Source organism: Schistocerca cancellata, chromosome 1 (genome assembly GCF_023864275.1).
Source record: "Schistocerca cancellata isolate TAMUIC-IGC-003103 chromosome 1, iqSchCanc2.1, whole genome shotgun sequence".
NCBI classification, from domain to species: Eukaryota; Metazoa; Arthropoda; class Insecta; order Orthoptera; family Acrididae; genus Schistocerca; species Schistocerca cancellata.
The window spans coordinates 1,247,305,695-1,247,333,251 of NC_064626.1; the positions used below are offsets into that span (position 1 = coordinate 1,247,305,695).

A 27,557-nucleotide genomic window follows, 5' to 3' on the forward strand; every position below is an offset into this window, starting at 1 on the left:
TTGGTTCTAGAAGGTGTAACGTAACATCTCTGCCAGTATAAGTGTGGAGCCGGAGGGATCGTGGTGTATAGTTTCGTTGTGACTTCGCTAAAATTTTTACCAACGTTTTGTTGAAACTTTAACAATGCCTCGACGTGGACGAAGTTCTCCTCCCCCAAGGTAAATTAAATTTATGTCGCACCTGAGTATAAATTACACCTTTTTTTTTTTAATCAAAACGTAGTTATTATTCTGTCCCAGAATGGTGAGGTAAGTGGACAATATTTTCAGGTGTATCCATTTTGTGATTTAGTGGGATCGTCGGCTGACAAGGAAAATTAACAGATGAAATGTTTCGATATAGCTTCTGTAGTTTTGGTTGATCCCGAAACAGCAATCAGCCCCGCGGTTTTTTTAACTTCTAAGTTTGTCTTTAAGAGGCGTATAAAGCAGATGAACAAAAAAATTCTTTAAAAATTAGACGGTGCATGTGACTGATTACTACATATTGCATCAGACTTGTATGCTCCTGCTTTGTCGCCGTCATGAAGATTGCCCAATGAATAGCGAGTTTCAGCTGTCGTTACTGTTATTCACAGCGAAATATAATATTTGATTGAAATGCTTAGGTCAGAAATACATGTTCAGAACCTCTGTTTATCATTTATATTAGCGCTTCTTAATCTTTTTATTTGTTTGGGGCAGGACATTTTTCCCCACAATTTGTGAAAGGACAAGGAAAAACGTGGCAGTACGGAATGTGTGCTATTGGATTTTTGTTACACATTCTAACACTTCGTTAATTATATTTACGGTAAAAAAATTTCCGTAATGAGTACAGCAGATTACGTAATCCAGCCCAGTAACTGCTTATATTAGATTAGGTCACATCAGACCTACTATTCGTTCCAGTACATTTACAGGGCCTAGTGAGGATTTAAACCATGTTAGACAAACGAGGATACACAATAAATTTTTACAAAGCAACACTAGTATGTTGATGTATTTCCCACATATTCTTAGTGAAATGGACCTCGTGGATTTTCAATACACTGAGGTGATATGATAATATTTTAGCTGTTATCATGCGTCATCAAATAGAAAAAATCAGTTAACAACTGACTGCATTACTGTTCTGAGTTTGTGCAGAAGTCAGGTAGTATTAATACTACCAATGTTTGATATTAATAGTCGTTACTAATAAATTCATAAATGGTGTAGTAGGAGTTGGTCACCAATAAATCCTTTAGGCACCTCTTAAACTGAACTTTGATCGTAAAACAACTTATGACCTCTGAAAAGTCACAAAAATGTGTGTTCCAGAAAAGTGAACAACACAGTGACATCAAATATTTGTTAAGATTATTATTCCTAGTACCGATTCCATGAATTGAGTTGGTAGTTTGAAAAATAAATATTTTAAAGAGCTACGTCATTAAGAAATAAGTAATACATTCAAAGCAGTAGCTAGTATCCAGAGTGCCACTGCAGGATGTTCTTGAGTTCACACCACAAATAATTCTTAATTCCCGTGTTTGGACCCAGAAAACTTATGGCCATAGAATTCCATCATCAGTGTGTAACATGCAGTGTCTTTGAGTTACATACTATTCATATGTACACTCAGTTCTTGGTTATGGCATTCTTTTTTGGGGAACAGATATACAAAATATGAACAGTTTTAAAACTCCAGAAAAGAGCCATAAGAATAATAACCAAAAATAGTAGTCGTGTTCATTGAAAGATTTGTTAACAACACTGGGGATTTTAACTGCACCTTGTGATACATGTACCACTCATTTGTACACATAAAAAAACATTAGTAATTACTGGACAAACAGCTCTGTCCATGACCATGGACCAAGAGCTAGACTCAACCTACATTTACCAAGGAAAAAAATAAGTATAAAACTCAATACAGCATTTTCTGCCAAGGAATAAAACTGTGCAATAAATTACCAGAATACATTAAAGAAATTGTGAAAATACACCAATTTAAAAAGGCAGCTAGAAAGTACCAGTTATGCAATACATTTTATACATTGAAAGATCACTTAAATGAAACAGAGTAGGGGTTTGGTAAAAAATGTTATACAAATAATAATAGTAATAATAAGAATAATAATAATAATAAAGACAGAAGATGAGATGGTCAGATGAAGTTAACAGACACCTCATGTTCTGTTATTACCAAGCAACAAAAAAACACAACTGGATACAGATCACAAGTATACACAACATTTATTACCAGATACCCAGAATTAAAATTTTTAACAGAACGACGACTAGCTGATAAGATTCGTGTAATAATCAAAAATAACAGGATACCCCAGTTAGAATTAGAAAACATCAAACAAGTACAACAAATATTGGAACAGAACAATGTGCAATCGGAAGAAGAAGAAAATACAGTAATGGACTCAAACATCCCAGAGCAAACAAACAAAGAACAACATGCATCAATTAAACAATCAGAGGAAAACGAAATCTTAAGACAGCCACCAGAACAAGCACAAATAGAACCCGAAGTAACACACATGTTAGATATAGAAGAAAAATTTCAGCTGTCATATATAGAATACAAAGACACAAATACAGACATTAGACCATTCTTGCATAGACCACCAAATAACCCACAAGTCGAAACAACAACAACTACCACTATAAACACAATCGTACACAACAAAATAAATGAAAATACAACTATGGAAGAGTTAGAACTACTGGTTTATATAGGAGCACTCACTACACTAAATATACACACTAGGCAGAGATCAGAACAAGCCAACACACAGAAGAAACCCACAAAACCGGCATGGGAACACAGGCTACAGATCAGAATAGGAAAACTGAGAAGACATCGGACAGCTAACACAATTTATAAGAAATTGAATATCAGACAAAAAACAAAGGTTAGGTAAAACCTCACAACAAGTGATAGAGCAATTAGATGAAAAGAAGCAGAAATTACAAGTAGTGGCCAAACGACTTAGAAGATACAAAAAAAGTGGAAAATAGAAGGAAACAAAACCAAACATTCAACACAAACCAAAAGAAATTTTACCAGACAATAGATAACACACACATTAAAATAGACAATCCACCAAACATAACAGACATGGAACACTTATGGAGCAACATATGGTCAAACCCGGTACAACATAACAGGCATGCACGGTGGATACAAGCAGAAACAGACTCGTACAAGATGATACCACAAATGCCTGAAGTGATAATTTTGCAACATGAAGTCACCCAAGCAATTAATTCTACTCACAATTCGAAAGCCTCTGGAAATTATAAAATACCAAATTTCTCGCTAAAGAAGTTCACCTCAACACATTCACATCTAACTAAATTATTTAACAGTTACATTGCAGACCTATACACAGTCCCTGATACACTTACGCAAGGAATAACTTATCTGAAACCTAAAGATCAAGCAGACCCAGCAAAATATCGCTCCATAACATGCCTACCAACAATATACAAAATATTAACTTCAGTCATTACACAGAAATTAATGACACATACAACACAGAACAAAATTACAAATGAAGAACAAAAAGGCTGCTGCAAAGGAGCACGAGGATGTAAAGAGCAACTGATAATAGACGCAGAGGTGACATATCAAGCTAAAACTAAACAAAGGTTGCTACACTACGCATACATTGATTACCAGAAAGCTTTTGATTGTGTACCCCACTCATGGTTACTACAGATATTGGTAATATACAAAATAGATCCTAAATTGATACAGTTCCTAAACATAGCAATGAAAAATTGGAAAACCACACTTAAAATCCAAACAAATTCAAATAATATCAGATCACAGCCAATACAGATTAAGCTTGGAATATACCAAGGAGACTCATTAAGTCCTTTCTGGTTCTGTCTTGCTCTGAACCCACTATCCAACATGCTAAATAATACAAATTATGGATACAATATTACTGGAACATACCCACACAAAATCACACATTTGTTATACATGGATGATCTAAAACTACTGGCAGCAACAACTCAACCAATTACTAAAGATAACAGAAGTATTCAGCAATGATATAAATATGGCTTTTGGAACAGACAAATGTAAGAGAAATAGCATAGTCAACCATGGGTTGTGAAAGCTTGATATTTGCGTATGTGTTTTTTATTGTGTCTACCTACCAGCGCTTTCCCGTTTGGTAAGTCACAGCATCTTTTTTAATATGTCTGCTGCCTCTTTCTTTATACAAATAACTTATTAAACAATGTAATGATACACTGTTCACTCGTATCTCACTATCATTTGCTGCGCGCGCGCAGCAAATGATAGTGAGATACGAGTGAACAGTGTATCATTACATTGTTTAATAAGTTATTTGTATAAAGAAAGAGGCAGCAGACATATTAAAAAAGATGCTGTGACTTACCAAACGGGAAAGCGCTGGTAGGTAGACACAATAAAAAACACATACGCAAATATCAAGCTTTCACAACCCATGGTTGCTTCATCAGGAAAGAGGGAAGGAGAGGGAAAGACGAAGGGATGTGGGTTTTAAGGGAGAGGGTAAGGAGTCGTTCCAATCCTGGGAGCGGAAAGAGCAGAAATATGCAGATAGATTGATAGATAGATAGATAAATAAATAAATAAATAAATTCTGTCTTACATTAAGGAATAGCAATAAGCATAGTATGGCAGCTTTTTATTTTTATATTGTGTGTGTCGACAACATTTGCATTGCATATATAAATTTGTTTGGGTGCTTTAACAATTATGTAGTATGCACCTTCCAGTTGAATTTAACAAGATGTAATCCTAAAAATTTAAGTCAACTTCTTCTCTTATATAAGTTTTAGTTGCCAATAAGTATTTTTACTAAGTTTAATGAAGAAGAGTTGGCTAGGCACTGGTCGTGAATGAAATTTTATTAGACAGTCTTTGTAAGACTCTACTTGATTTACTATTTATTGCAATGTTTGTATCATCTGTAAACAAACCAAACTTGGCAGCTGGTAATATTACAGATGAAGGGACATTGATACACACAAGAGAAAGTAAGGCCACTAAGATTGAAAATTCTCGGATAAATGGTAAACAAAAGTCTTAAAAGTATCATTGACTGATTTTCTGCGAATGGTCTTGCTCTCAGCTTTAAAAAACCCAACATATTCAGTTCTGCACATCTAGAGGTACTACACCAATGATAATTTTAATACATGATGAGGAAATAATAAATTGGATGCAAACTTCAGAATTCTTAAGTGTCCACCTGGATGAGAATTTAAATTGGAAAAACACATTTCGGAACTCCTAAAACAACTTAGTTCAGGCGTATTTGCACTTAGAATTATTGCAAATAAATCTTAGAGAGAAAAATTGGTAAGCAGACATCTTTTGCATATTTTCAATCAATGATGTCATATGGAATAATGTCCTGGGGTAACTTACCTTTAAGAAAGAAAGTCTTCATTGTGTAAAAATGTGCAGTAAGAATAATGTGGTGCTCATTTAAGATAATCTTGTAGAAATCTGTTTAAGGAGTTGGGCATTCTGACTTCTGCCGCACAGTATATTTATTCCCTCATGAAATTTTTTGTAAATAATCTACTGAATTTCAAAAGGAACAATGATGTACATACAGGGTGTTTCAAAAATGACCGGTATATTTGAAACGGCAATACAAACTAAACGAGCAGCGATAGAAATACACCGTTTGTTGCAATATGCTTGGGACAACAGTACATTTTCAGGCAGACAAACTTTCGAAATTACAGTAGTTACAATTTTCAACAACAGATGGCGCTGCGGTCTGGGAAACTCTATAGTACGATATTTTCCACATATCCACCATGCGTAGCAATAATATGGCATAGTCTCTGAATGAAATTACCCGAAACCTTTGACAACGTGTCTGGCGGAATGGCTTCACATGTAGACGAGATGTACTGCTTCAGCTGTTCAATTGTTTCTGGATTCTGGCGGTACACCTGGTCTTTCAAGTGTCCCCACAGAAAGAAGTCACAGGGGTTCATGTCTGGCGAATAGGGAGGCCGATCCACGCCGCCTCCTGTATGTTTCGGATAGCCCAAAGCAATCACACGATCATCGAAATATTCATTCAGGAAATTAAAGACGTCGGCCGTGCGATGTGGCCGGGCACCATCTTGCATAAACCACGAGTTGTTTGCAGTGTCGTCTAAGGCAGTTTGTACCGCCACAAATTCACGAAGAATGTCCAGATAGCGTGATGCAGTAATCGTTTCGGATCTGAAAAATGGGCCAATGATTCCTTTGGAAGAAATGGCAGCCCAGACCAGTACTTTTTGAGGATGCAGGGACGATGGGACTGCAACATGGGGCTTTTCGGTTCCCCATATGCGCCAGTTCTGTTTATTGACGAAGCCGTCCAGGTAAAAATAAGCTTCTTCAGTAAACCAAATGCTGCCCACATGCATATCGCCGTCGTCAATCCTGTGCACTATATCGTTAGCGAATGTCTCTCGTGCAGCAATGGTAGCGGCGCTGAGGGGTTGCCGCGTTTGAATTTTGTATGGATAGAAGAGTAAACTCTGGCGCATGAGACGATACGTGGACGTTGGCGTCATTTGGACCGCAGCTGCAACACGGCGAATGGAAACCGGAGGCCGCTGTCGGATCACCTGCTGCACTAGCTGCGCGTTGCCCTCTGTGGTTGTCGTACGCGGTCGCCCTACCTTTCCAGCACGTTCATCCGTCACGTTCCCAGTCCGTTAAAATTTTTCAAACAGATCCTTTATTGTATCGCTTTTCGGTCCTTTGGTTACATTAAACCTCCGTTGAAAACTTCGTCTTGTTGTAACAACACTTTGTTCTAGGCGGTGGAATTCCAACACCAGAAAAATCTTCTGTTCTAAGGAATAAACCATGTTGTCCACAGCACACTTGCACGTTGTGAACAGCACACGCTTACAGCAGAAAGACGACGTACAGAATGGCGCACCCACAGACTGCGTTGTCTTCTATATCTTTCACATCACTTGCAGCGCCATCTGTTGTTGAAAATTGTAACTACTGTAATTTCAAAAGTTTGGCCGCCTGAAAATGTACTGTTGTCCCAAGCATATTGCAACAAACGGTGTATTTCTATCGCTGCTCGTTTAGTTTTTATTGCCGTTTCAAATATACCGGTCATTTTTGAAACACCCTGTATTTACAATGTTGTTGTTATGGTCTTCAGTCCCGAGACTGGTTTGATGCAGCTCTCCATGCCACTCTATCCTGTGCAAGCCTCTTCATCTCCCAGTACCTACTGCAACCTACATCCTTCTGAATCTGCTTAGTGTACTCATGTCTTGGTCTCCCCCTACGATTTTTACCCTCCACGCTGCCCTCCAATACTAAATTGGTGATCCCTTGATGCCTCAGAACATGTCCTACCAACCGATCCCTTCTTCTGGTCAAGTTGTGCCACAAACTTCTCTTCTCCCCAATCCTATTCAATACTTCCTCATTAGTTATGTGATCTACCCATCTAATCTTCAGCATTCTTCTGTAGCACCACATTTCGAAAGCTTCTATTCTCTTCTTGTCCAAACTATTTATCGTCCATGTTTCACTTCCATACATCGCTACACTCCATACAAATACTTTCAGAAATGACTTCCTGACGCTTAAATCTATACTCGATGTTAACAAATTTCTCTTCTTCAAAAACGCTTTCCTTGCCATTGCCAGTCTACATTTTATATCCTCTCTACTTCGACCATCATCAGTTATTTTGCTCCCCAAATAGCAAAACTCCTTTACTACTTTAAGTGTCTCATTTCCTAATCTAATACCCTCAACATCACCCGACTTAATTCGACTACATTCCATTATCCTCGTTTTGCTTTTGTTGATGTTCATCTTATATCCTCCCTTCAAGACACCATCCATTCCGTTCAACTGCTCTTCCAAGTCCTTTGCTGTCTCTGACAGAATTACAATGTCATCGGCAAACCTCAACGTTTTTATTTCTTCTCCATGGATTTTAATAACTACTCCGAATTTTTCTTTTGTTTCCTTTACTGCTTGCTCAAATAACACCGGGGAGAGGCTACAACCCTGTCTTACTCCCTTCTTAACCACTGCTTCCCTTTCATGTCCCTCGACTCTTATAACTGCCATCTGGTTTCTGTACAAATTGTAAATAGCCTTTCGCTCCCTGTATTTTACCCATGCCACCTTTAGAATTTGAAAGAGAGTATTCCAGTCAACATTGTCAAAAGCTTTCTCTAAGTCTACAAATGCTAGGAACGTAGGTTTGCCTTTCCTTAATCTTTCTTCTAAGATAAGTCGTAAGGTCAGTATTGCCTCACGTGTTCCAGTATTTCTACGGAATCCAAACTGATCTTCCCCGAGGTAGGCTTCTACCAGTTTTTCCATTCGTCTGTAAAGAATTCGTGTTAGTATTTTGCAGCTGTGGCTTATTAAACTGATTGTTCGGTAATTTTCACATCTGTCAACACCTGCTTTCTTTGGGATTGGAATTATTATATTCTTCTTGAAGTCTGAGGGTATTTCACCTGTTTCATACATCTTGCTCACCAGATGGTAGAGTTTTGTCAGGACTGGCTCTCCCAAGGCCGTCAGTAGTTCCAATGGAATGTTGTCTACTCCGGGGGCCTTGTTTCGACTCGGGTCTTTCAGTGCTCTGTCAAACTCTTCACGCAGTATCGTATCTCCCATTTCATCTTCATCTACATCCTCTTCCATTTCCATAATATTGTCCTCAAGTTCATCGCTCCTGTATAGACCCTCTATATACTCCTTCCACCTTTCTGCTTTCCCTTCTTTGCTTAGAACTGGGTTTCCATCTGAGCTCTTGATGTTCATACAAGTGTTTCTCTTATCTCCAAAGGTGTCTTTAATTTTCCTGTAGGCAGTATCTATCTTACCCCTAGTGAGATAAGCCTCTACATCCTTACATTTGTCCTCTAGCCATCCCTGCTTAGCCATTTTGCACTTCCTGTCGATCTCATTTTTGAGATGTTTGTATTCCTTTTTGCCTGCTTCATTTACTGCATTTTTATATTTTCTCCTTTCATCAATTAAATTCAATATTTCTTCTGTTACCCAAGGATTTCTACTAGCCCTCGTCTTTTTACCTACTTGATCCTCTGCTGCCTTCACTACTTCATCCCTCAAAGCTACCCATTCTTCTTCTACTGTATTTCTTTCCCCCATTCCTGTCAATTGTTCCCTTATGCTCTCCCTGAAACTCTGTACAACCTCTGGTTCTTTCAGTTTATCCAGGTCCCATCTCCTTAAATTCCCAGCTTTTTGCAGTTTCTTCAGTTTTAATCTACAGGTCATAACCAATAGATTGTGGTCAGAGTCCACATCTGCCCCTGGAAATGTCTTACAATTTAAAACCTGGTTCCTAAATCTCTGTCTTACCATTATATAATCTATCTGATACCTTTTAGTATCTCCAGGGTTCTTCCATGTATACAACCTGCTATCATGATTCTTAAACCAAGTGTTAGCTATGATTAAGTTGTGCTCTGTGCAAAATTCTACCAGGCGGCTCCCTCTTTCATTTCTTAGCCCCAATCCATATTCACCTACTACGTTTCCTTCTCTCTCTTTTCCTACACTCGAATTCCAGTGACCCATGACTATTAAATTTTCGTCTCCCTTCACTATCTGAATAATTTCTTTTATTTCATCATACATTTCTTCAATTTCTTCATAATCTGCAGAGCTAGTTGGCATATAAACTTGTACTACTGTAGTAGGTGTGGGCTTCGTATCTATCTTGGCCACAATAATGCGTTCACTATGCTGTTTGTAGTAGCTTACCCGCACTCCTATTTTCCTATTCATTATTAAACCTACTCCTGCATTACCCCTATTTGACTTTGTGTTTATAACCCTGTAGTCACCTGACCAGTAGCCTTGTTCCTCCTGCCACCGAACTTCACTAATTCCCACTATATCTAACTTTAACCTATCCATTTCCCTTTTTAAATTTTCTAACCTACCTGCCCGATTAAGGGATCTGACATTCCACGCTCCGATCCGTAGAACACCAGTTTTCTTTCTTCTGATAACGACATCCTCTTGAGTAGTCCCCGCCCGGAGATCCGAATGGGGGACTATTTTACCTTCGGAGTATTTTACCCAAGAGGACGCCATCATCATTTAATCATTCAGTAAAGCTGCATGCCCTCGGGAAAAATTACGGCCGTAGTTTCCCCTTGCTTTCAGCCGTTCGCAGTACCAGCACAGCAAGGCCGTTTTGGTTATTGTTACAAGGCCAGATCAGTCAATCATCCAGACTGTTGCCCTTGCAACTACTGAAAAGGCTGCTGCCTCTCTTCAGGAACCACACATTTGTCTGGCCTCTCAATAGATACCCCTCCGTTGTGGTTGTACCTACGGTACGGCTATCTGTATCGCTGAGGCACGCAAGCCTCCCCACCAACGGCAAGGTCCATGGTTCATGGGTGGGGGGGGGGGGGGGGGGGGTATTTACAATACCAGAAGGAAAAATGTTCATTACTCCACATTAAGGTTGTCTTCAGCACTAAAATAGGGCACTCAGTGCCGCAACAAAAATTTTTCATCACTTGCCAACTGACATAAAATGTCTGACAGTTAAGTAAAACTTGAAAACAAAGTGGAAAAAGTTTTTCCTTGACAACTTCTGTTCCGGAGAAGAACGTCTATTATTGTAATGTGGTATAAGGTGGTGGGCAAGACTCCATAACCCACAACATCTGTATGTCTTTTTGTTTTGGAAAAAACCTCAGAAATGTTCAGAATGTACCATATCGTGTGCAAATTAATTTGTGATGTGAATCTAAAATGACTCGTTAATGATCCATACGCACACACACACACATTTATGCAAATGCACCTCCTACACATGTGACTACTGTCAATCTGTCAATCGCATGTCAGAAGCTGAGGACTGCCAGAGACAGTGGTCGCTTGTGTCATAGTATCGTAATTGGTCTAACTTGAGTTAGCTTTGGGGGAAAGACAACAGTGAAATAAAGTAGGACTTTAACCCAGATAACCCTGACGTCCTTCTGGAAGGACGACGTAACTCACTGTTGAAATTATTTACTTTTGCGTATAACGCATTGTTGTAACGAACTGTGACGCATTGTTATATGAAGTAGGCAGAGTCTGTTGCGTGCTGCGACAGTCAGTTTGACGCTGTCGTTTATAGTGAGTGAGAAACTGTGTCTTGAAAATAGGGCCGATTTTACCATGGACGAACTGACTGACCTTGTCATCGATGGGTATATATATTTTCTTTCATATTGCGTCAATAATTCTGAAACTTGTCATATAATATCTTAAAGAATTATCCTATATTATTTATATGCTCATATTACGATTGAAAGTTTTCGTCATTTGTAATTCAATAATGTTTCCAACCGTCCTTCCAGAAGGACGTCAGGGTAATGTGTTGTCATTTTGTATTCACAGGAAACGATGTACACTTATGGAACTTTTGGACATGTTAGAATCAAAAGATGAGGAAATACCTAATACTGGTGTGAATGTAACATTACACCCTCCTCTAAATTCAACTGATGACATAACGGATTACCACAATTTTTCTATCATTTATCTGTAGAGCTAAATCCATATGGGAATTCTGTGCTACTTTCATTCAGCATGCTATCCTTATTTTGCGGTAACAGTGGCAGTAATTGCAGCAATGTTTGAACGGTGTCCTTAAAAGGGTTTTACCCAAGTGATATGTATTACCAGTGTATTCTTCGGTAGGTGCAACCTGACACACGTAGGTGAAGTCATTCGGGTGCGGAAGAAAATCCAAGTGTAGATAAATTACCATCAAGTCAGCTCAATGCTACTGCGTTACATGACCTAGAAGAGAGGGGCGTGGAAGCAACAGGAACATAAGAGGAAACAGAGTTAAGAATTGTACTCTATTATTTGTAGATAAAATGATAAAAGAAAATAGATGATCATATGAAATTTGTTCTGACTCAGCATCCGGGATTTCCACTGTACGTTGGAATGACAACAGTGTTGTTACTGTAGCCACCAACTTTGACAGAGTGCGACCACTACGCTCTGTAGCAAGATTTACCAGGGAACAAAAAAAAAGCATTAGCGTGCTTCAACCTAACTTGGGAGGCATAGATCGAGCTCACCAAAATCAATCCCTATATAGATGCTCTATAAGAGAGAAAAAGTTGTATTTCCCGATCACTGCACATTTTATAGACATTGCAGAGCAAAATGCCTGGGATCTTTACAAGCACAACGAATAACCCATAGATCATCTGACATTTCGTCGTCGAATTGTCACTGCAATTCTTGAAAGTAACAAAAGAGTCACTACCAGCAGAGGATGTCTTAGTAAGAGGGCAAAACAAGATTCTAGATTTGATGGAAGAGAACATTATGTTGCTGAATTACCAACGGACGAGATAACAAAAAAGAAGAAGCAACTGAAATGTCGAAGTTGCCACAAAAAAACTACTACTATGTGTGTAAGATGTGACGAACCACTTCATGTTTGTTGCTTTTTGTCTTATCATACTAGTGCATAAAATATGTGTATAGGTTATTTTCTTTGTTTTTTGTATTTATTAGCTGTTTTAGCCCATAATTCGAATTTATTTATGTTTATTTGAAAGTATAAAAACCAAAACAAGTTAATTGTGCAATGTCATATACTTTAAAAACATGTTACCTTATTGTCCTGACGTCCTTCTGGAAGGACGCCCATTTTTGGAAATACTAAATAAAAATAAATACTCAAAATTGTTTTTACTTTCTTCCATACAACCTTGTGAATGAATGTAGATAAGATATAAATCAATTTTTGAAAAACAAATAATTCAGGACTATCTGGGTTAATAATAAGTGTTACATTTTTCATTCATGCCATGAACACTGTACGTAGAACTCCAGTTCGTATCTTTGAGGTGTTTTCTGAAGTAATCAGTTTTTGGCTTACTGACTATCCTCTTGAAATTACATTTAGTTTTTTTGTGTTGTTAATTGTTAACATTTAACAAAAGACACTGCCTGTCGTGGACTGAGAGGCCGTTGGCTATTAGTTGTGAAATGATTGTGTTCATTAAACCTTTCTTTTAAGATATTGTCAATGGCTAGCTGTCGGCAATTAGCTATCCTAGTTAGAAAATCTATGGTAGGGATTAAGTTAACACTTACTACATCTGTACTTGTGATTACTGATATTTAGAAAGGCAGATAAACTGGTTTTGATGACTGTAAGTTAATTCATCACTGCAGATAAGTAATTCATTAATATCATCTTTTAGTCATAGAATGTTTTGATGCATTATAGATAGCTAGCAATTCACATTGACTGAGATTATATTGGGTAGAAAAAATTTATGCCGATAGGCTCTCCTTTACCATAAATCACTACCATTTGGTTCGAAATATGTGTTATCACAATTAAAAATCCCATGGAGTGGGATGTGTGTTTTAATGACATTTGGGTTAAAGCTGATTGGGATCCTTGGCTTTTTTGTACGATTGAGACTATAACACCTTGCTGATTGAACTTTCACTCTGCAAGGGTCTCTTTGTTAATGCAAATTTCACAGAAGATGGATATTCTACTCTCTTTCTAGAGGAGCAATTATAGGGGAAAAGAATATGGCCCAAATAACTGCTTAAGTCACAGTCTTAAGAACTATTTCCAAAATGGAATTCCTTTGACAGCATTTTTATGCCATTGACTGTCATATTATGGAAAAATAATGAAAATAAAAATGTTGTCATTGCCAGAAAAATAACATAGCTTCAATTTGACTGTGACCCGATGCAACAGAAATCATTCATTGAAATTTCTCCTGCACCGAATTTTACACTGAAAATTAAAAGTTCTAGGCCGAAACTTAAACTGGAGAAAAATATTTGTAGGAAATGCTGTGGCCAGTAGGTACTGATTAATTTTTGGCACATTTTTAGTCTCCGAATAATTTGTGTAACTGTGCTATGTGCAACTACCTTGAAGTGCAATGAAGTAGATTGTCAAGAGGGTTAAGGGATAAGAAAGAAATTACATTGTTTGTCTAAACTATCCTAAGAGTTGAAAATAAATTGATGTAATTTGTTTGAACACCCTACAGCAGAAAGTCTCAGGGCAGATTGCAAACTAGTTACATTTTATGTGGGTACTTTCTTTTTTACGGATTCATACTCATGGGAGGGAGGTGGAAATATTGATACTTGCTTCAGACTTCGCTTCCATGACAGGCATCATGTAGAACATGCTCATACATGTTCATCATTTCTAGAAAAGCAGAAGTGGCATGAACAGGTAGAATTTGCTCGAATGATTTTGTTTAGTCAGAAGTTATTTTGGGTTACAACAAATTCTAAAATACTAGTATAGCTAATGAATGTTGGCACTTTTATGCTGACTGAAGATAAAGTTAATACTGCCAGATTTCTCTGCTCCAAGCATCCCTGTAAGAAAGTTTGGTGCACATGTCTCATAGAGCCTACATGGGTAAGCTAATCATCACATTGATACAGAAAGAAAGAAAATATAAAATACAGAAATTAGTTAATTACTTACAGCTCTGTTTGTGTACTACAGCAGGAGATTTACTTGTGTAATTATCAGTAGTCCTGTCCCCACTGGGTAACTGGAAAACATAGGCAACATGCTGAGTTTTGCTGTGTTATACATTTTGCCAAAATAGGAAATTTTTTTGAAGTTTTCATTCTAATGTTTTTAAAGTAAATTGACACTGGGACTTTTTCTTAGGTCCTAGAAATAGCTGCACCCAGATCAAGGTTTCCACACAATTTGTTATTGTAGGATTATTTGACAGCTTCCACAAATTTATCTTCTTAGTGTAATTACACTGTATGTCATGTTGATTGATCTGCTTTCTGCTGGTTGTTCGCATCTTTCCTGCATGATATTTCAACTGCGTGACTTGCAGTCTTCTTCAGGTGCTGTCTGATACCAATACCAGTATGGAATGAATCCGGTACTTATGCCAATGTTGGGCTAGGCACTCTGTCCATGGTATGCACTGACCAATGCAAGCATTGTCTTCTAGCCATGGCTTTGCCGACCACTGTGCACATACTTTGTGGTCAGTCTTGCTGTATTAAGTTCTGAATGACATCCAAGCCATGCTATTTGTTTTATCTTCCAATTGTTATCATTTACATTCTCCTGTGATCTAGGACATTCTGTTAACATGGTATGCCATGTTAGGTGTTCTGTCCGAAGTCCTTGCATGGCAGGAGCAGCTGCAATGTTATTTTCAGGCTGATTGTATTGAAATTGCCACTTGAGACTCTGAAGAATGTCCTCAGATATTGTCTGTTGCCTGAGATACCATTTCATGTGTGTTCTTTGTTGCATTTACTGGGCAGTTATTTGTAACTCTGTCTTCATATTTATGTCCTTTGAGGTCTTCATGCAATTGCTCACTTGGTTGCCTGTCTGTCTGGTGTGCCTTTGGTGCACCTTGCACCTGATGTCAATGGTCCTGATCATCTGGCCAGTGTATGCCATACAACATTCACATGGTATATGGTAAATGCCCGATTTCTGTTGATGTAGGCCATCCTTCACACTGCGTAGGAGAGCCTTAATCTTGGTGGGTGGGTGGAACACGATTTTAATGTTTGTCGAGCATTCCTCAACATATGGCAAATAGGCAACCTTCTGCATTTCTTCTTGCACCTCTTCAGGAACCTTTGACAGGGAAACAGAGTGCAGTGCCTTTTGAACATCTTCAGAAGAGTATAAATTTCTGTAGAACATAGATTGTAGATATTCTGTGCTGGGTGATGGCAACTGCTGGCTTGCCAGTACAAGTTGGTGTGAGTGAGTTTGTGCTACACACTGTCACTGAAGGTGCATCTGCCTTCCTCTTAACCAATACATCTGGAAAGAGAGTAGTCCATCCTTCTCCAGTTTAATGTTAGGGCAGCGTGAGTTTACGTGCTCCAAGAAAACATCGAGCTTTTCCCTCCCGTGGGGCCATATGACAAAGGTGTCACTCATGTACCTAGAAAAAAAAGTATTCAGTGTAAATGCCTCATCTTCAAATTTTTCTATAAAGGATATCTAAAAACATTATAAATGTAATATCTGCTTAATTGGCTAAGTGATAACTACATTTAAACATTTTGTGTTAAATAAATGTGTACAGAAAGGTCGGAACAAAACTCCTGAGTTAACTAGTTTCCACCACTCTTGAGTTTCTGGTCCAGTTAATATTTATTTTCTAAATGACTTTCCCCCATTTGCAAAAGCCTTTAATGATACCACTTTTGAAATGTTGCAGTTTTGTCATGTGAAATGATTGTTTCCTTTAACCTGAAATGAAAACTAAATTCCTTTATTTATACGGTGATGCTTCATACTTAAATTACATTTTTAACTCTGATTTTCATGGCTCATAATAGGATTTTGTTTTCTAAAATAACCAATAAACAGAAGTGAGATTACTACTCAATTTATGAATCATTAAGTGGTGGAAATGGCAGCTAACCTTGCTGCTTGATTCATACTGTTAGTGGGATAAAGTGAGAGTAGTAGGTTCAGTGTATAGCCCTCAGTTGGAATTGTTAGAGCTTTTTGTTGACAACTGTAAGCATATTCACTGCTTGTTGATAAAGATTTATCACCCTGCTGTCTTATGATAACATATTCCCAATAAAATCTCTTTGGATTTATTGTTGTCAGTTCAGTGTCTCTAGCATTTCAAAAGGCATATTCTACTCGCATTCGATTGGTTTGAATGGTTTGGACTATGAAGATTCCAATCTAAGAACAGTGAAATTTAGGATCACAAACAATATTCTGTTACCAGAATGAGATTTTCACTCTGCAGCAGTGTGTGCGCTGATATGAAACTTCCTGGCAGATTAAAACTGTGTGCCGGACCGACACTCAAACTCGGGACTCTACAGTTTGCAAAAAGCATTAAACTGTGTACCACTAAGTAGCTTGAAAACTTTGCACACTGAATTTGTAGAATGTGTGTGTTTTTTCAGATTTGGAAATGAGACTTTACAATTAAATCCACTCATTCTCTGAGATGTTAATTAATAAGGATAACATTTTTTTTCATGGCTGCACAGTGCTGTGGCTCACAATGAAATACTGGAAATTTGGGAAGCTCTAAAACTATTTCTGTCTCTCATAGTCAGTTAGTGACATACTTTAATTTTTTTTAGACAGCTAGATATTTTTGACCATCGCAGTAAAGTTGAACTCTTACATGTTAGGGTACACTGCCCTTCAGTCTTCTGCAAATTTACACAAGAAGCAGCTCAAGGTTATTTTACTGCATTGACATGTTCTGAAAGTCTTCATTTGCAACAGTGTTAGCTAATATTTAAATACTAGAAAATGTTATGTCTTGTGAGAAAAAGTAGCAGTTACAAATATTAAAAATAATTGGAAAATAGCTTAAGGACAGGCCACAATTCTGTTTAACACTGTAATTCATTAATGTTGTCTACCATGATTTGTTTCAGTAATAGTTGCTAATTTTTGTATGTGTCCACCTGATCATGTTCTCTAAAACTTAATTTTTGGCACTCTAAGCTGCTTTCATTCTTTCGTTATCCATTACTCAATGCTGTACAGGGTGTCCCAGTAGGAATGGTCAGTATTCAAGGATATGACAGTTGGGGTCTAAAATCCATACATTAAGAGCTGTGAACGCTTGTTGATGTGTTTCACAGTAACAAAGGTAAGAGTGCTCATACCTCATAAGGTATGTACTTTAGTGCCTGTGTTTGCTCTCGTATCTCTGAATGTTGATAATTCCTCCTGGGGCACTCTGTACAGGCTGCTGCATTGCTCACATTGTTTTGTAAACTTTCCATCTTTGCCCAGATCTTCTTCAAAGAATTAGCCTTATTGTGTATTAGTGAGAATCCTATGAAGGACACTGATCATTCTATTCATCCCTTAAGCAGAAAAATCTTGATGATTTTGAACATAGTACAGGCTTTTACAGCTTTGTAACACCTGGAATGACAGAGAAATATCACTGTCAGTCACCTCCATCTGAATTAGAAATTGAATGGGAGTTAAAACAGTTAAGATAATACTAATGGTAATTCAGCTATTGGCAGACATGATTACATTTGAAAATGGGTTCAATCTCGAACTGTTAAAATACCTATTCATGTGAAAAGGCAGCTGGTGGTGTGTATAGAGAAATACAAAGTATCAAAACACAGAAATGTCTTAAAGTACACTATTAAGCCATAGCTTGGGACAGCTGTGGAATATGAATGTAATAGAGGTGTGATGGAGAGGAGAATATAAAATGGAGTAATCGGTTTTTATCTTGAAGTTAGTGGCAAACTTTGATTCGCTAGTAGGATGGATTGAAACTGTAATGGGTGTCTCACATTCCATGAAAGTCACTTCTGTGACTTACACTGAATGGCCAATAAAACATGCAGGCTCCAAATGAGATTTGAACTTGAAGAAACAGTGTATATACAAATCAAGGCATCACAGATGGGCACAATCTGGACTAACTTTCATAAATCAAAGAAATGCTGAAAACATGTACTTGTTATGAGGGAGTTTGATTGCTTGGCTTGGTCCATGTTCTTCAGTAATGGATAAAGATGTGAGAGATGCAATTCATCTTAAAATGTAAATACAAAAACATTTTAAAGTAGCTGTGAATGTAATGCTAAGGATGTTAGCCTGAAAAATTTAGTCACAAATGATTATATAAGGTATCACCTGTCAAAAATAGCTTATGTGATATTTATATAATAGAGGGAAACATTCCACGTGGGAAAAATATATTTAAAAAGAAAAATGATGAGACTTACCAAACAAAAGCGCTGGCAGGTCGATAGACACACAAACAAACACAAACATACACACAAAATCTAGCTTTCGCAACCAACGGTTGCCTCGTCAGGAAAGAGGGAAGGAGAAGGAAAGACAAAAGGATATGGGTTTTAAGGGAGAGGGTAAGGAGTCATTCCAATCCCGGGAGCGGAAAGACTTACCTTAGGGGGAAAAAAGGACAGGTATACACTCGCGCACACACACACATATCCATCCACACATACAAGACACAAGCAGACATTTGTAAAGGCAAAGAGTTTGAGCAGAGATGTCAGTCGGGACGGAAGTACAGAGGCAAAGATGATGTTGAAAGACAGGTGAGGTATGAGCGGCGGCAGATTGAAATTAGGAATTAGTGGAGATTGAGGCCTGGCGGATAGCGAGAAGAGAGGATATGCTGAAGGGCAAGTTCCCATCTCCGGAGTTCTGACAGGTTGGTGTTAGTGGGAAGCTTTTGCATCCCGTAACTACCCTCCCGACCTGGTACAGAAGCAAATAACCAGAGCCACTTCCTCATCTCCTCAAACCCGGAACCCTCCACAGAAGAACCCCAAAAGTGCCCCACTTGTGACAGGATACTTTCCGGGACTGGATCAGATTCTGAATGTGGCTCTCCAGCAGGGATACGACTTCCTCAAATCCTGCCCTGAAATGAGATCCATCCTTCATGAAATCCTCCCCACTCCACCAAGAGTGTCTTTCCGCCGTCCACCCAACCTTCGTAACCTCTTAGTTCATCCCTATGAAATCCCCAAACCACCTTCCCTACCCTCTGGCTCCTACCCCTGTAACCGTCCCCGGTGTAAAACCTGTCCACCCTCCCACCACCACCTATTCCAGTCCTGTAACCCGGAAGGTGTACACGATCAAAGGCAGAGCCACGTGTGAAAGCACCCACGTGATTTACCAACTGACCTGCCTACACTGTGAAGCGTTCTATGTGGGAATGACCAGCAACAAACTGTCCATTCGCATGAATGGACACAGGCAGACAGTGTTTGTTGGTAATGAGGATCACCCTGTGGCTAAACATGCCTTGGTGCACGGCCAGCACATCTTGGCATAGTGTTACACCGTCCGGGTTATCTGGATACTTCCCACTAACACCAACCTGTCAGAACTCCGGAGATGGGAACTTGCCCTTCAACATATCCTCTCTTCTCGCTATCCGCCAGGCCTCAATCTCCACTAATTTCGAATTTCAATCTGCCGCCGCTCATACCTCACCTGTCTTTCAACATCATCTTTGCCTCTGTACTTCCGTCCCGACTGACATCTCTGCTCAAACTCTTTGCCTTTACAAATGTCTGCTTGTGTCTTGTATGTGTGGATGGATATGTGTGTGTGTGTGAGTGTATACCTGTCCTTTTTTCCCCCTAAGGTAAGTCTTTCCGCTCCCGGGATTGGAATGACTCCTTACCCTCTCCCTTAAAACCCATATCCTTTTGTCTTTCCTTCTCCTTCCCTCTTTCCTGACGAGGCAACCGTTGGTTGCGAAAGCTAGATTTTGTGTGTATGTTTGTGTTTGTTTGTGTGTCTATCGACCTGCCAGCGCTTTTGTTTGGTAAGTCTCATCATCTTTCTTTTTAAATATATTTTCTTATGTGATATTTATGATGCCATTGTTAAACTGTGACCTCCGGTTGCTAAAATCTTGACAGCAATCAAATTCTAGATTTCTGCAGACTGTATCTTCAATACAATTGCTCTTTACATTAAAATGAAGATTGCAAAATATTGTAAATTCATGTGCAATGTTGATCCCAGTCAGTAAAATTACTAATGCCCACATTATGCAGACAATTGACTTACTCCTTGGAAAATAGAAGTCTTTATTTTGGCTGTTGTTGTATTTCTACAAAATCATGTGCATTATACCCCATGGGGTGTTACTAACATCTAAAGTATCACAATATAGTATGTTTTTTCCTTCTTTCTAGAGCTGCCCCAGTGCCTGCTCGTGCACCACAGCACAACCAGCCAGCTCATCCTCCTCCTCAACAAGCAGCACCTCCAATGATGCAAGCAGAGCAGCCGTCTATGTTTAAGCAGATGGCAGCAACGGCTGGTGGAGTAGCTGTTGGTTCTGCAGTGGTAAGTTCTTTCTTATATTTAGTCAAGATTATTCTGCATTATGAAGTGGAAAATATCAAAATCGTTAATAATATTGTATCACATATTTACAGGGTCATGCAGTGGGACACGGCCTTACTTCAATGTTCAGTGGGGGTGGTGGCTCTAGTGCAGACACTGTTCCTCAAGCACAAGCACCAGCACCACAACAGAGTTACAGTAACCAGCCGATGGAACCAACCGGACCTTGTGCGTGGGAAATAAAGCAGTTCCTACAGTGCGCTCAGCAGCAGAGTGACCTTTCACTTTGTGAAGGTTTCAATGAAGCTCTGCGGCAGTGCAAAACATCAAATCGTAAGTGATGAGCCTACAATAAGCTAATGATAAATTTGTGACCATCCAGGCCGCCATGCACTGTTGTCATTTTTCGGGGTGCACTGACCCTCGTGATGCCAATTGAGGAGCTACTTGACTGAATAGTAATGGCTGCAGTCAAGAATATCATCATAACGACCGGGAGAGTGGTGTGCTGACCCCACGCCCCTCCTATCCGCATCCTCCACTGAGGACAACATGGCGGTCGGATGGTCCCGGTAGGCCACTCGTGGCCTGAAGATGGAGTGGAGTGTTTGAGCAGTGAACAAATTAAATGGGTGCAGGAGTCAAATTAAATAGCAGGGTTAGATGTGCTACATGAAACACGCACAAATAGTCATTTGCCCCATCAACTTCTTGATAGTTCGTGGCGGTATGCATTCAACTTTCAGTTGTAACTGCCCCAAATTGTTTTAAGGTGTAAGACTTTGATGTTTCGGACTACATATATATTTTTGGGGAGTGATTAAAAAATCAGCACATTACATAAGGGGTGGTGTCATCATCTTCAGTCTGAAGACTGGTATGATGCATTTCTCAACACTGCTCTATCCTGTGATAGCCTCTTCGAGTCTGCATTACTACTCCCACATACGTCCGCCGCTCGTGGTCTCGCGGTAGCGTTCTCGCTTCCCGAGCACGGGGTCCCGGGTTCGATTCCCGGCGGGGTCAGGGATTTTCACCTGCCTCGAGATGACTGGGTGTTTGTGTTGTCCTCATCATGTCATCATCATCCAGGAAAGTGGCGAAATTGGACTGAGCAAAGATTGGATAATTGTACGGGCGCTGATAACAACGCAGTTGAGCGCTCCACAAACCAAACATCATCATCACACTCCCACATATATAGATTGGAAGCTGCTTACTGTGGTCAAGTTTTAGTCTTGTAATAAAATTGCTTCCACAATTCCTTGGTTCTTGGGATGTGTCCTATCAGCCAATCCCTTCTTTTAGTGAGGTTATGCCGTAATAATTTTTTTTACCCAGTTTGACTTAGTACCTCATTAGTTATTAGATAACACCACTCTAACCTTGATCATCTTTCTGTAGCACCACATCTCAAAAGCTAAACTACTTACTGTGGAAGTTTCACTTCCACATAAGGCTGCACCTGAGCCAAATGCATTAAGAAAAGGCTTCGTAACACTTAATTTTATACTTGATTTTAACATATTTTTTTTCCAGAAACACTTACGTTGCTACCGTGAGTTTAAATTTTGTATCCTCTCTACTTCACCCATAGTTGCTTTCTTTGGTGCCCATATAATGTAACTTACATTTGGTTTGTCTCATTTACCTATCTAATTTCCTGAGCACTGCCTGACTTAATCGGATGTTACAACCCCTCAAGACAATCTGTTCCATTCAGCTGACCTTTATTTTATATATATAGGGAAACATCCCACGTGGGAAAAATATATCTAAGAACAAAGATGATGCAACTTACCAAACGAAAGTGTTGGTATGTTGATATACAAATAAACACAAACATATATATAATTTTCTCCTCCTTACTATCAAATTCTAGTACCCTGTCACAGTTAATTGATCATCCTCACGGATCTGAATAATTTATTTCATCTTATCAAATGTTCTTTCAATCTTTTCATTTGCAGAGCTTAGTTGTCATATAAATTTGTACTACTTTATTGGATGGCGGCTTTGTATCTATCTTGGCTATTAACTATGCTGTTCATAGCAGCTTAGCCATGTTCCTGTTTTCTTATTCATTATTAGACCTACTCCTGCGTTACCTGTATCTGATTTTGTAATGCAGTAGTGTCGATTCTCTGAACTAATTGGGGGAAATGGGTGTGTGGAAAATCAGTTCATTCAGATAATCAAACTATGTACTTTTATTTATTGGTGAAAAACAAGATATAATTATAACATTAATTTTTATTACTATAGAGGTAGGTGCAGTAGGAATGATAGTAGTAGAGCCTAAACAAAAAAAAAAAAAAATGTAATACATATGCACTTTGCGTAGAATTAAAACTTAAAAATCCTTCATTTTGATCTGTCCATGCAAAAGTACCTGCTTATGAGCAGTTAAGTCAGTCACTTTTTTTTTTTTTCAGGACAAGCATCTAATACTGTTTGCTTTCTTTTGAGCTTCAAAACCTTGTGTTGTGGATTGGCAAGAGAGCCAACCCACTATGAGAGGAAGCCGAAAGGCACGCGTTTTAGATCACGCAGGCTGGCGTAAGGTCTGGAACAGGTCAAGGAAATGAGACTAGCAAAAAAGGACGTAGCTGTGGAATACTTAACTTTAATCCATAAATGGTGAACATCGCTCTTGATGGTACATGTTTTACAGCATCAATAGTAACGTAATGGCACCTTGCTAGGTCGTAGCAAATGACGTAGCTGAAGGCTACGCTAACTATCGTCTCGGCAAATGAGAGCGTATTTTGTCAGTGAACTATCGCTAGCAAAGTCGGCTGTACAACTGGGGCGAGTGCTAGGAAGTGTCTCTAGACCTGCCGTGTGGCAGCGCTCGGTCTGCAATCACTGATAGTGGTGACACGCGGGTCCGACATATTACTAACAGACCGCGGCCGATTTAAAGGCTACCACCTAGCAAGTGTGGTGTCTGGCTGTGACACCACACCTTGCAAGGCATTATCTAAATATGGAAATACTTGAGAAGTAGCTGGTATGTTTACCTCTTCATTTTCTGGACCACTAATTGAAATGCTTTCATTGACAAGGTTTTACTGTTCCACCATAGTGCACAATTGATGCCCTGGATCTGCAGCGTTGACACTGTCGTATATGTGGTGTCCAAAAGAACACACTTCTTTGATCCTGCAGCCAGTATGAATTAAGATACAAAGGAATTGACATCAGCTGCCAGTGGGCATTGATTTAAGTCAGTGGGAAAAGTTGAAAATTTGTGCTTATTTTAGGCAGATTTGCTTACCACTGCACAATTCGGACACAGTGGTCATCGCAGCTGCATGGGCTACTCTAGCACGCCACCCATCGGACCCAGATATTCAACTTAGTCACGCAATACTGAGTAGTGCTCCTTGCCCATTATCTCAGTTACTCACAGAATTTGCCAATTCCCGTAAGATTTGAGCTTGGTGTGCATCTGTATTGAAGTGATACATCAGTCATCCTCACCGTAATTATGTATATGTGGTGTCTGTTCTTTTGGGCATGTTGCTGAAGAATTAAGTTCTCCTTTTAGTTTAAGCTCATGACTGCCATATTTTTACACACAGTGTTTTAATCAGCTCTTGTTTGCCTTAAAATTCAATTGCCTTCCAAGATTTTCATTTACTTGAATTGCCTTTTTATGTAGAATGGGACTAGAGCTCAGTTCTCATTGTAATCTGTTTTGTGTAAACCATTTGTAAATAGCACCCTCTAGACGCATACACATGGCAAGCTTCACAGTTTTATAACTTGTCAGAGTATCAGTAGAAGCAAGCTTAAATATAAAAATTTGTGATGCTTGACTTTTAATTTGCCAACCTTGCGCTCATTGAATAACTTCATTGCAGATTCACAGTCGTCTAACTGTTCACTGATAGAAAGAACAAAAGTTTATATTCAGGCCTTTCATATCACAAGTTTATGTTATGTGACAAAGTTGACACAAGTGAATGTAACAAAGGACAAACTGTTACAGTACTCAGCTACTTAGCATATTGTGTGTGTGCTTCTCTCCCCCCCCCCCCCCCCCCCCCCCCGCCCCCCCCCGCCCCGCCCCGTGTGTGTGTGTGTGTGTGTGTGTGTGTGTGTGTGTGTGTGTGTGTGTGATGGGAGGAGGGGGTTTACATGGGAGCAAGAAACAATTTGGTTATGCAGTTGGTTGGATGTGGAACAATGGCAGCTTTGCCATAATAGTAATAGCGGCCTACCTAAGTGTGTCCTTCTTTCATGATACTTTTGAGTTGTCTGTGGTTGGCTCATAACTTTTATTTTTTTATTTTTTCCCCAGATTTAATACCCACCTCTTTTATTTTTGCGGTTTCTAATTTCTTTTGAGTCACTGGGGTTTCATATCACAAGGCAATGCTAACTTTTGATGCCTAAAACTCAAATAAGTTTTAAAGAACAGATATTAATGTACCAGCACAAACTCCAGCCTTTACAATCAGCATATCACTTTTCCAACTATTTCATTTCTTGTCAAGGCTGGATAATTAGTGCATTATTAAACCCACCTTGGCATACATATCAAAAGTAAATTCAGAACTTAAGCCTGTCATCTACTCTTAAAAGCCTAATTTTCGTATAGACTTGATTCATATAATAGTTTGCACAGTGTTTTAAAATATTTGGCAAAATCAATATTTGTGTTAATGGTTTGTTATTTTCTCTTGATTGCAGGAATTGATATGGTGGACTGGGTTTAAATGCTAAGCAGCTGTCAGAACTAAAGATCAGAAAAAAATGCATGTGCACTTACAGTTTTTGGATCTTGCAGTAACCATTTGACTTTTGTCTCTTATGTTGTTTAATTCTGATAATGGCTGCTTAGCAGTTGGAAAAAGTCGACCCTCTTAATTTCTGTGATAAAATTTCAATAAAACAAATTTTGAATATTAGATTGCATACTCCTTAGACAATGTCTAGTTTAACATTAATTTTTAACTTAAGAAAAATTAAAACTTTGAGAAAGTATGCATTTATTTATACTTCCCAATTACATTTTGCAGACTTGCCTCTTTGAGTGGAACTGGACATCAGCAGGATAGTTGAATTTGCTGTTGAAGCATGAAGTAGCAGCATGAAAATTCTAGTCTCAGTGAACAAAAATATCAAAGCCTAGGTGTAAAAATTCCAACTCTTCTTGGAGCTATTATCCAATATTGCTGTGTTAATATTCACTTGACAACTGAGAAAGTTTTCATTAAGATGTAAACAGAGTACTGAGAAATAAAGTTAAAGGTTGTAAAGTTGTTAGTGTTGATCTTGAATGTATATGTTGAAAATAAAGTTGACATAGAAGGCTGTATTTTTTACTAAAACCTGAAAAATGTTGGATTTGCATTTATATACCACTAGTACATTGTCAACAATTGCATGGAAAATTCCAAATGTGCTGGAACTTTCAAACTTTGACAATTTTGTGCCATACTTCTAGGTAACAGCAGGGCCTGAATAAAGTTGCATCCTTAATTCGCTGTGTTAAACTGTTATGTGATAAACAGTGCTTAGAAGTGTAGCCATTGAGTTAAGCCATTTGTAGACGAAGTGCAGTTCTCTCACATAGTTGTGTGCAAAAACAATGTATTGGGGTAATTTGATTTGCCATTGTTCTAAACTTTTTCCGTCGTAGAAACAAAGTTGAAACAAGTTTTCGCTTTTTTGTCAGTAAGACCAAACAAAATAACTTTTAATGCGAGAAGTTTGAAAAAGTTAGTTTCCTGTATATCTTGTACATGGAGCATGCGCACACACACACACACACACACACACACACACACACACACACACACACACACACACACAGTATACCCCCAAAAAAGTACAGAAATCAGTATGTGTATTTTTGTACTCCCGCCCTGTAGCCCTGTGTAATGTTTATCAAGTTGCCTTAGTGTCAGAACACCTTCTACAACATATTCAATTGAAGTCGGCACCAGAATTGAACGGAACTATTGAAAGAAAAGCGTTAAGTATCCAAATACATGTGTCAAACATAGATAACCACTTAGCTTGAGTGTTTAGTGTACACCCGTAATAATAAATTCTACTGTCTGCAACACACGTTAACATATTGATGTCTTCTAAACAAGTTCACGGTAGAAATAAAGTTTGCAAAGAAGAATAGTTGCTGGCCGGTTTACGTTTTTTAGGTTTTAGGACAGTATTTTGTACACGGCAACCTAACATATTGAACTTGGTTTTGATGGTGGGAGGAGAGCTAGAACTCTTTTGCCACAAGTAAATAAGTAATATACAGGGTGTATCGAAAAGTCATCTGATTTGGCACATGTATTTGTGAAACTAATAAACATATACAGTGAATTTTGTTTTTTTTTTTATGAATGGGGAAACTCCGAAAGCTTTTTTTTCCATACCTTTTCATAGGTTTTGAATATGCCCCCTTGAGATGCACGGCATATGTCAATGCAATATTCAAATTGTTTGACGTCTGGATCAGACACTCGGACATCTGGCGAGTTGCCCGTACACAAACAACCTGTTTGTTGGTATTGTTCATGCCATTGTCTAATGCTCTGTGCTGTAGGACAATCCACACCATACCTATTACAAAAGTCACACTGAACAGTTACTACTGACCCGCACTGTGCAAAATGTAGAACACAA

General features: G+C 38.7%; 1 protein-coding gene across 1 annotated transcript; it reads left to right on the top strand.

Annotated features, from left to right (window-relative positions):
* LOC126094837 (coiled-coil-helix-coiled-coil-helix domain-containing protein 10, mitochondrial) lies at positions 1-26,231 on the top strand. The gene is made up of 4 exons (XM_049909437.1): positions 1-159; positions 20,756-20,909; positions 21,002-21,242; positions 25,940-26,231. The coding sequence occupies exons 1-4, from the start codon at positions 125-127 to the stop codon at positions 25,951-25,953; spliced, it is 444 nt and encodes a 147-aa protein (XP_049765394.1). The 5' UTR covers positions 1-124; the 3' UTR covers positions 25,954-26,231.
* The last annotated feature ends 1,326 nt before the right edge of the window (positions 26,232-27,557 follow it).